The sequence below is a fragment of the Onychostruthus taczanowskii genome, unplaced genomic scaffold, assembly GCF_017590055.1.
Source record: "Onychostruthus taczanowskii isolate IOZ18803 unplaced genomic scaffold, ASM1759005v1 scaffold17, whole genome shotgun sequence".
In the NCBI taxonomy this organism is placed as follows: Eukaryota; Metazoa; Chordata; class Aves; order Passeriformes; family Passeridae; genus Onychostruthus; species Onychostruthus taczanowskii.
The window spans coordinates 8423827-8435055 of record NW_024498906.1 but is presented as its reverse complement, the minus strand read 5'-3'; the positions used below and the strand labels follow the sequence as shown (position 1 = coordinate 8435055).

The 11229-nt window shown below is 43.9% G+C and overlaps 1 protein-coding gene across 1 annotated transcript in view; it reads right to left on the bottom strand.

The window, feature by feature from the left end:
* Positions 1–1936: 1936 nt before the first annotated feature.
* TSPAN7 (tetraspanin 7) overlaps positions 1937–11229 on the bottom strand; it is an 89057-nt gene continuing 79764 nt past the window's right edge. The window contains exons 6-8 of the mRNA XM_041399961.1: positions 9948–10031; positions 3409–3481; positions 1937–3071 (exon numbers count right to left, since the gene is read on the bottom strand). Coding sequence (XP_041255895.1) covers positions 3413–3481; positions 9948–10031 — 153 coding nt within the window. The 3' untranslated portion in view covers positions 1937–3071; positions 3409–3412. The remainder of the gene's footprint in view (positions 3072–3408; positions 3482–9947; positions 10032–11229) is intronic.

The window sequence follows — 11229 nt, the reverse complement described above, 5'->3', positions numbered from 1 at the left end:
TTGAATTCAGCGCTTACGCCTTAAAGCTGAGCTGTGCTCAGCTTTCCTGAATGGGGACAGGCACGTTTGGGGGCCTGCTGACCTGTCACCCAACATCAGCATCTTCAAAAGCAACAGCTCTTGGCGCAAACAGCTCTTTCTTTCAGGAAAATGAAAAGGGGGGAAAAAAAAGGAAAGAAAACCGAGGAGAGGCTGGTGCTTTTGTGCTCCGGAAGGTCACTGGTGACTCCTGAAGGAGGCGGTGGCAGCCTCACCCACCTCCCTCCCCTCCAAGAGGCAAGGGGAAACCTGCCCGGCAGTGAATGGAGGAGGGAAACTGGGGCAGCTGGTGGGCCAGTTCTTTCTGGTATGGAAAAACATCGCTCTGTGAACATCCTGTGCCTCCAGGAGAAGGGCATCGCTCCAGCACAGCGTAGCCCCAGCAACCAGCGAGCGGCTGTGGCTGTTCTCAAGCCCTCAGAAGAGGCTGCAAATGTGAGCGCTCTGACCTGCCCGGTGGCTTTGTCCCCAGCACCGTCCTGCTTGGCTGCCCAGCATAGAAGCAGGACCTGTACTGGCATCTCCACCTTTAAACATGTCTCGTTTCCTCATGGCAGATGTTTTACTGATCTGCTTTAATCTTGGGGACCAAATTCCTCCTCTATTTGTAAAGCTATTTTTCTCTTTCCTCCTCTAGAAGGGCTCTCTGAATAAAGCTAAAGAAGATGCTACTGGGATTTTTAAGACATGCTGTCAGGATTCTGCCCCTGTGGCTGTGAACCCTTCCAGAGCTGCGAGTGGGAGTGTCACTGTCATATTTTGTGAAAAATCCCTTCGCCAGGATTTCTTCTCCTGGGAAGCTGCAAAGCTTCAGAGAAAAATGAAAACAATATAATTATCTGATTGCTTCTCCTGTTTTTGCTGCTTTGGAATGTGGTCTGGAGATTGTTTACCAACTGGTCATGGTTTGATTGGTCTCATGTGAATTGTTTTAACTTAATGACCAATCACGGTCCAGCTGTGTTGAGACTCTGGAAGGAGTCACGAGTTTTCATTATGATTCTTGTTAAGCCTTCTGTCTGTAGCCTTCTCTATTCTTTAGTATAGTTTAGTATAGTTTTAGTATAGCATTCTTTAATATTGTACAATATCATAATAAATTAGCCTTCTAAGAACGTGGAGTCAGATTCATTCCTTCCTCCTTCTGTCTGGGGACCCCAGAAAGTGCCACAGTGGGAGTGCACTGCCCATCCCAGCACCACCCAAAGGTTCCCCAGGATCTGATGCTGGAGGCACCAGGCAGGGCAGCCCCCCGGGCAGAGGTCACTGTGGCACTGATGGATGGACAGACAGACAGACGGACAGAGGAAGGACTGGGACTCCAGCAGCTGCACAGCTCCCACAACCAGAAAGCTCCAGGACTTCTCAAGTCTCCCGCTCTGTCCACACTGCCAAGCTAAGGGCTTGGCCCAAAATTGCCAGGTTTAAACTTCCATGGGTTTTCTGTCACATCTGTGACATTTCACTTTTTCAAGTGAGAAAGAGATAACTACCTGCCTACCCCTCAACCCCAAAGCTCTCGTCTCTCCTTTCTCACCAAAATCAAGAGAGAAATGCTTAATGCCAAAATCACTCACAGCACTAAGGATGGGATAATTAAACACTGCAGTTTTCTAACAATTACAAGAAGAAAACTTGCAAAGCCAAGGGCATGTATTTGTCACACGGTGAAACCAACTGTAGAAGGAGTTTTGAAACAATTCCAGCTCTTTCTCCTTTTTTTTTTTTTCCCCCTTGTCCCAGGGTAGTAACATTTCTCTTTTACAAGCAAATTAGTTGTTAAAAAACACAAAAAGACACGTCATACCAATCTGTTCCAGGGTGTTTCATGTTCACTTCCCCACCTCCCAAAAAGTGTTTTGTTATAACTAAAGAATGAGACAGAAGCAGCTAGAAATCTGTAATGGTTCCATTTATTAATACGTATATCACAAATACTCACAATATCAATGCATTCTCGTTGGCATGCTAGACAGAGGCATTATTAAAAAAGTCCTATTTTTTTTAAAAAGGTTTTAAACTTTTGCTTTCCCCCAAAAATATTTCATATGCCTGTTATTTTTTTTTGCGATTTTTTTTTCTTTGTGTGTCTGTGTGTGTGTTTTTATTTCGATTTGATTCAACAATGTACTTGGTGGCTGCAACCTCAATGCAAAAAAGAAAGAAAAAAAAAGAAAGAACAGGAAAGAAGTATGAAGGCCGCAGTACAGCACAGTTCAATTAGTTCATAGCTACGTAATAAAAATAAAGGGAGCAAAAATTTCTGCCTTCACAGTAAGCAACAACACAGCTTAATAACAGTATTACACAGGATCAGGTTCCGAGGCAAAATGCACTAGACAAAGCCTACCGGGATACGCACTAGGCATACAACACTGAGTAAGAATCAAAGATGTAGAAGAACATCAGGAATAACAGTTCCCTTCAAGCACAACATTTTAACATCATTTTCAAGTATCTTTATGTTATGTTACTGATTCCTTTGTTTTTGGGGAGAGGGGGACAGGCGCAGGGGAAGGGGGAAAGGATGGAAACCTTAGTAAAGCAATAAACAAAACCAAGAAATTAAGATAAAACCAAAAGAATATATATTTCATATACCGGTTTCTATGAATGTGTGCAACACTTATTAACCATGGTGAAAGGCTAATTATGCCCTCCAGTCACTACATGCACAGCCCGATCAATGCTGTTAATGAGTTACCTTTGTTAACTTACGATGCAACTACTGTGTGACCAAGAACATACAGACGGTGCCGTCCTGGGCCGAGCCGCGGGGGTGGGGGCTGGCTCTGGAGGCCGAGGGGACCCGGCCACTCGGGGGGGCACCGTGGAACTTCACAGAATGGGACACTACGCATGGGACAGTTCGGGAGGTGGGGTGCGAGTGTGCGCGCGCACGGGCTTGCTCGTGGGGGTGTGCGTGCGTGCGTGCGAGAGACAGTGTGTGCTATAACATTCATGGCAGTCTTTCTCCAATTCTGCAGCTCCTGGTCTTCACACAGGCTCTGGACTTCACACTTCTTGAAAGACTGGAGAGGAAAAAACCCAAAAAACAAAACAACAAACCAACAAGTGGGTTGCTTTGGTTGATATCGGTATTCGCAGCAGGTGTTTTGCTCTCTCTTCCCAAGAAAACTGAAATGATGAAATTCAACACTGCATTTTCCCACCCCTCTTATTTCTTTCCCACCACACACAAAACAGGGATGAAAATCCCAAAGCAAAGAAGCCCATGGGCAGACTTAATTCTCAATGAACACGCTCAGAATGTAAAACCTGCTCGCTGTCTTCAGCAGAAACAGCACAGCCACAACGACACAGCAAGGCTTTTATAGTTTTACCACCTGGAAAATGGGAAAAGCTCACCTTGTTACACCATCTCATACTGGTTAGCAGTAATAAACCGGGACAGGCAGCATGCCAGCAGCATCCCGATCAACTGTTCCAGACAAGACAGAGACAGAACAGAATTTAAGTTAAGTACATCAGTGCAGAGCATTGGTAAACAAGTAATTAATGTTCTGGAGTTATTATGCACAACATATTTATGTCCTATTTTAAAGACTGCTCTAATTAGGAAAACAGCACTAAAATCTGTTATCTTTGTCAGATCTTCCTCTTGATTTTTTACATTTATTTGACAGACAGCATGCCTTTTTGGCATTTTTTAATCCTGTTGTCAATGTCTGGCCAAACCAGATGTGGATGAATAAATAAACTGATGGGGGTATCAGCTTGTTACAGGCTGTATTTCACTTGCTCCACCCATCAGCCTGAGAGCTAGTGCCTTTAACTTCTTTATCACTGCGCTATGGAAAAGCTTCCTGATGTCCCACAGTGGTTATGCTTCCTTTACAGCACCATACAAATGAGTGCAGTAAATCTGGAAATAACTTTTTAAAAATTCGTTCACTATTCCCTTGGCTGTCACTCAGATTATTGAAAACAGATCCCAGGCTTCCACTCATCAATAAGCACTCAGTCTTTTCAATGTTTTGTCTACTGCAGTTTCTTAGTGCTTCCTTCATGTGCCAACAGTGTTAATATGCTGTAAATAATTCAGTCTCGCTTTTCTCATTGGTGTTGGTCAATTAATTAACTCCTGAGCATATCCAGAGCATGCCCAGGTATGACTGGCTGGCTGCTCATCCAGACTGGATCCTCCTGTTTCACTCCCCTGGATTTTGTGTCCCTTCTCCTAGAGCAGGCAGTGCTCCCTGTTAACACAATCATCATCAAAATCCTCTGTATCAGGCAACTGCTTGATTTGGGCTGGCACCAGCCCAGAGCAAGGCCAAGCCAGGGTTAACTCAAATCTGGATAAACTGTTATCCTCTCTCTAAGATGTCACAGTCCTTGTCAACCCATGCTTCTTTTGCCAGAAATTTGTTCCGTTTCCTGTTTCAGTGCCCACCAAAGCTCTTCTGGGAATTTCAAAAGGGCACCGAGTCACATTAAAAAGCAGGTTGAACCCTCCTGTTCCCCACATGCACCCCCTGATTTTGGCACCAAAGATGACACTGCCTTGGTTAGAACTAGATGTGGGGCACTGGTCAATATGTGCACTGTGAAAACCCTCCTCAGCTCTGAAAATCTCAGTTTATACCAAGAAGACATTTTAGCCATTTTGTTGCCTTTTCTACTCATCACTGGGAGGATGATTTAATCAATTGCTGAAGGTGTTGCTGAAAACCAAGCAGATTCTACAGGTTACGAGAGACTCCTGCAGCTGACTCACGCACTGTTTCTTTAGCTCAGTTGAATTTTGGAGAATGAGATTTCTGTTGGACAGTGCTATGTACTTCTCCATGCTCTGACCGGCTGAGCAGAGTGAGTGCCTCTGGGTGGCCCTGTCCCACCTCCTTCACTGTCACTTTTCTGTGTTTGTGGTGACTTTCAGTCTTTCTTTACCTTCCTTGGCTGCACTCAGAAGTTACCGCTCTGCCTTACTGCATTTTTAAGTAAGATGAACTTTGGAGTGTACTTAGTCCAAAATATTTTCCCTGAGCAAATTCCAGCCCAGACCTGAATCAATTCCTCTCTACAATGGCCAAGAATGTATGTACATTGAAGTTGTTTATTTTTGCCCATCACAAGCTCCCAGGTTACAGCCAGTGTTTTTTTCAACCACAATCTGCTGCTTGTATCAGGTTTACAAGGGAAAAGATGCTGTAGCCTCTACAAACAGGAAACCACAGGCTTTCCTTTCCCCCTTCAACTGGAGAAGACTTCCCCAGACCTCTAATTAGGGATTCTCCTGTTCTGTGCAGGCTGTAACTCCAATAATCAGTGTGTCTAAACTTTGTAGCATCTGCAGGCGTGTAATGGTGTTTTGTTTTACTCAGCTCACTCCTAAGACAAGTGCCAGTTTACTCATGAATCTATCTCCATGATCTTTGGCCCACTTATTGATTCTTGGCTCTGACCTTAGGCTGGTTTAGGCATTTAAGTGGTTATAGTGACATAATGTTTAACTCTGTATTTCAAAATTAATAGCATGCATGTCAAGACATTACACACACATTTTATTCAGCATTTCCAAGTATTACCAGGACATAACAGAGCTATTATAAATATTCTAGAAATACTTTGAATGCATACAAAAACATGTGCTTTTCAATGTGTTGACTTCCACATTTAACCACAAGAGCACTGCTCCTCCTGTAGCCAAAAAGAGGCAACATTGTACTGAGCTGCTGAATTTTCTTCATGGTGCTCTTTCATTACAGGCAGAACTAGAGTCCTCTGTTTTTCAGTCAGGCTAGAGGCTCCCAGGCTGCAGCACAAATCAGCACTCTCCACCCTGCCTTGCTCTCTGCATTTGTTCCATCACTTGCCTCCTCTGCTCTTCAGGCAGGAGGAAGCTCCTTATCCTATTGTGCACCAGGTTCCTGCAGCTCCTTTGAAAAACCAGAAGAATTGGAGTTAAAGGATTCCCACAAAGAAACTGCTGCTGGGAGCTGCATTCATTTCCCTGCACTCCCATTGCCTCTCAAATGCCCCATCTCAACTTTTATCCACTTATTCATTTATTTGATTTTAGTCTCTTGATTTTTGAGTGCTAAGTTGTCAGACTTGGTTCTGCATTTGTCTTCTCTCTTACTTTTTTCCTTTTCTTCCCTTTTTTTTCATATGATTATCTTGGTCTTCTGAGCTATTATATAGAAACCAGAGAGTTTTCCATACTGTGGTCATGCCACAGGAAACTTGAAAATGCTGATAAATTCGTTGGTTTAGAGAAGTGGGAAACCCACTCCCCTCAGGCCACAGGTCATTCCAGCAAACAGAATGCAGTGAATTTCTCATGGTTTCTAGGAGCAATCTCAGGCACATCTTAATTCTGACCATTGAAAACCATCCACAGCATATTTTGTAGCAGTCTTATCCCTCCTGTACACATAATAACTGGCTTTTTAATACTTATTCTGTAGGAGTTACCACTGACTGGAAGCTGTTCTGCATGACATATTTAATACACCTTATTATACTGAAGAGAAAGCAACTGAATTGCAATTTGAATTTCCATTTTATTTTGGGTCTTGGTATTGTCACCATTTTTCATTCTTTGGGAGAATTTCTATAAATAGAAATGTATTGAGCTAACTTGGAATTCATCAGCACATCAGGTAAGCCAAAAATGGCAGGGGGGTTAATCCATCAGGAATACAGGAATAATTTTTTAGCTCAATACCTTGTCATATTCTCAAAATGCAAATCTCCAAACGCTCAAGTTCTCTGGCTCTGTTTTAAAAGAGAGAATTTTCTGTGTCACATGTCACTTACTTAAGTCAGCCTCCTGTGCTGGGGTGTGCCTCTGTCACAGGCCCTGCCTCCACACTGAATCCACTGTGACCAGCCTTTAGAAACAGCCCAGGCTTAGACCAGATTTCAAGTCACATATGGGATGCTGATGTGGATCCCTCACCCCTGAGCACGTCCCAGCCTCCCTGTGCTCAGGGGGGAGCTGGAGCAGACAAGGCGGATGGTGTCTGCACCAGAGCTGCCCACACTGATGCTGACAGCGAAGAGGGCAGGTGGGTGTTTGAATTACCGTGGTTTCTGCCGGGCTGTTGGGGTCCACTCCAGCTAGCTATGGACCCTTGCTCACACAATAATTCATAGACAACGGTAAAGATTGAGAAGTGCTCTTCTCCACGTGGGAAACATTGTCCTTTATTCCAAGAGACACACTAGGTGGACAAACCCACGGGAGAAAGAGGGCGTTCCCTGGTGGAAGGGGGCTTTTATACCCCCCGGGATGGGGACGGAGGGAGAGGTCCACAGCCAGTGGATACCAGTGAGGAGTGTGAGGGGAGGGGAAACCCAGGGGAGAGACCACCAGGGGGTACTGGGGTGGGTGAGGGAAAGGCCATGAGATGGGGGAAAGGGGTAACAAACCACATGATATAACATAAGCTATTCAGTGCAATAGAAAAACTACTCTGTGCAAATTCCCAATCACCCAGTGCAAAAGAACAACTAAATAAACTAGTGCACCACAACAGGTGTTGCACAGTACAAAGGATCCATGGGAATTTATCTTAGACTGATGGGATCTGTACATGCCCAACAACTGGTTTGGAGCATTTGGAGAGCCCCTGATTGTCAGTTCTTCAGCACAAAGGGAATAATGTGGCCTGAACACTGCACTGAGCCTCCCCTACTCACAACCTGTAAACCCCTCTCTTGCATTCCTTAAGCCAATGCCTGCACTGTAGTTTGATCTAGGCACAGCTCTCCATCATCTATGTAGTTTGCATAATTTTATTCTCTGTTGGGCACAACACAGCAATAATTTTTCTGCTCTGAAGAGCACCTGCTAAATGGAAATTATTCCAGCTGGAAGTGAACGTTGGCATCCAAGTCCAAAAACCATCAAATTTTATTTTATTGTTATTATTTCAAACCCGAGGAGCAGATCAGACAAGGTCAGCAACACAGTGTTTTTTATAAGAACTCTTGAGTCTGATGGGGAGGTCTGTGCCAGGCCTGTAAGATTTGCAATGCCATTACATCAGCTTTCCCTATTTCTGGGCATCAGCACATTCCCCATGCTAGTCAACACCTAACAAATCACGTGAAGGAAAGGCCCTTGAGCATGCTTTACTGTAGAAGAGCAACATGATTTAATTTGTCTTTTATTTAGATTAAACCTATTCTCAATAGGAACAGCAAAACCTTGCCTACAGCTGGAGCCCTGCCTGGCATTACTGCCAGCCACGTTAACCTGAAATCAATTTGTAAACACTGTCCCTAATTGGGCCCAGCAAAACAGATTACTCAGTAAATTACAACTGGCCGCCTTCTATTCTTCACAGCCTGGGAGAGCTGTGTTTTTCCCCTCTGCAGCCTCTCTCTTCTCTTTTTTAGAAGTCTGCTAACACCCCAAGCAGCTGGGTATGTCCTCACAGAGCCAGAGACCAGTGCCTGCGCTGGGGAGTGACATCCCCACCTGGCAGCAGGGCTCCTGGTGCCACCAGCAGCTTGAGATGCCAACACCACACCAAAACCCACCTCGTTTTCCCCTTCAGCCACAAAGTGCCTTGCAGCCCTTGCTGCTTGCAGCCTGCCTGAAACACCCATTAAATGCTTTCAGGAAGTACTGGTCCTGACTTTTTCCCCCAGCAGCATATTTTACAATTCTACTTGTCTCGTTTTTCTTTTGGATAGCTTTACAGGAGGCATTTAAAAAGATGCTTTAGAGCCTTCTGGCTATCTAAAACCCAAACTGAAACCCGAGCCTGGAGTCCTATAGCAGCAATCAAGCCACAATCAAGGCTGGAGAAGAATATCAATACTGTCACCATTCAACAAGAATTAGAATAGCCTATTAAAAAAACCCCTGACCTCCCCTTGTCCATGCACAATCAGCTCCAGATTGTTCACCTTTTCTGTATCTCTGGCAGGCAGGCACATGCTCTGTTGTGATGAACCAACATTTCCACCCACACCAAACCCCGGGCTGCTCGCATCCAACACCTTGGCTACAGGGCATCAGGCCTCCAGATATGCCCAAGGCAGGGCAGTCAGTCATTCTGAGCCCAGAGGATTTTAGGGCTCCCTCAGGCTGTGTGCATGCTGGTGGAGAAGATGTGGGGGCCATTTTTCACACAGCTTGGGGACAGTTTTGAATTGTGCGCATTTCTCTCTCTCTCATTTCTGCGTGTTTCCAGCAGAGTCCTTGCTGTGACACACAAAGTGACTGGTATAAAGAGCATCTTGTTGAAAGATGCAGGTGTTTTCCTGCCCCTTCTCGATCAGAACAATCTGACCAGAGCTATACTTCCCCCAGTTCCTGTCTACATAAATGCAGTTTGGATATCATGGAGCAGAAAACCCCTGCTCAGCTGTCCTCTTGTTGCTCTCTTGCCACACTCATTTTGGTGCAGACAAGGAGTTGGTTTAACAATCTGATTTTGGTAGACTTAACGTTTCTCACTGTTCAGTGTTAAAGGGAAAATAAATAAAATTGGTCACAAAGCGTCCTCTCCAGGCTCCAGATCCAGGATGGGGAGGCCTGAGGGTGCACTCCTTTGAATTCTTGAGTCCTTTAAGAACAAATAAGAGTACTTAGAAGATAGAAGCCTACCCAAACAATGGATAAGCTATTTGTCTTCTTAGCGTTTATGCTCCATTTAAGCCAATGTTTTATTGGGTTAACCTCTATTTGACCCAGTGCAGGGACAAGTTGTTTTCCTTGAGCTAGTCATTAGCTCAACCGTAACTGATATTCCCAAGGAGAAACTTCATTTAAGTTGAAAAAAAGAAAATCAATGAACAGATGACCTCAGGACTAATGAGCATGCTGAGTTCAGTCCCTTTCCATAATCCTTCTTTCCCTGAAGTCCAGGTAAGGAAAAAGAGGAGAAAAGAAAAGAGGGGAAGGGGAGTGTTTGTGTACTTACCTGTGAGAATGCAATCCCAAAAGCCACTCCAGCTATGATTCCCATATTTGTCTCCATAAAACTGGTCACCAAGTCATAACAGCCCTGGAAAACAAACGTCATCATTCTTTGTACTGACCTTCCCTGCCGTGAATGCATACATACAAATTTCTCATTTAGAATGAACTCTGGCTAGACAATATTTCTGCTGTAATTTCCAACAGTGTCACCTTTTTCTAAAATAGCAGTTCTGAGTGAATGATGTGGACTTGTGGTAAAACAAATTACTTTTAGAAACAAATGCATTTCAATACTTTTAAAATCTAAATGTGATGTTGCACTCATCTTTATGGGTCTTTTTAAAGGAAGTCAGTTAAAAAACAATATAGCTTTGACCTGAAACCAAACCAGTAACAATACACCAATGGTATATAATACAATACAGATGTCAAAAATGAATAAATGATGCTCATTTCCTAATACTCTAGATATTTAATAAAGTGTCCCTTGAGGCATTCTGCTTGCCTTTACCCATCAAAGGACACCAGGCAAGGCACTGAACAGCATGTAACTTTAAACCATGTAACAAAGTTATCAAGGGTTTTGTATGAATTTTCTTGGTTCATTTGCCCTTGGACATAAAATTCCCTGTCCTGCTCCCCAAACTGAATTTTCTCTCTGCTGACTTGCTTTCTCAGACCTCAATTCACAGCTCAGACTGGGGCCAGAGGATTCACGTACAATATCTGCCCTTCTCTTGGACAGAGTTTTTGAGATGTCCCCCCCTCAGTACAATAATGTTTGCCAAGTTTCTCCCCTCACCTACTTGACCCCTCAAAAAAGCATTTGAAGTTATCTCTTACTTTGTGGTGCCTAATTTAATCTAAACATGTGACTTGATACGTGAAGAAAAAAAGAAAGATGGCACCAAAACCACTACATGTCTTTTTTCTTTCTTTATTAACCCTGTCATTATTAACCCCCATTATCTGTCCCCACAACCCAAAGTCACTGCTCAGCCCCTTTTGCCACCTTCCTCAAATGACCAACACTCTGGCTTAAGGCCAGTCCTGAGGCATTTTATACATTTTATCTTTATCCACTTGATCAGAAATTGGAAAACTCAGAAATAACAGTGAGTTGCCTTTCCCAGCTTGAACTCCTGTCCCATAAGAGAGAAGTGTCTCCACATTTCACCTACACCCATACCCTCCTCATTCTGCAAGCACTGTAAGAACTCTTGATGGCCTCAGAGCATCAGGTGCTTGTAAAAAATAACAGTGAGAAGGACAATGTTCTTTAT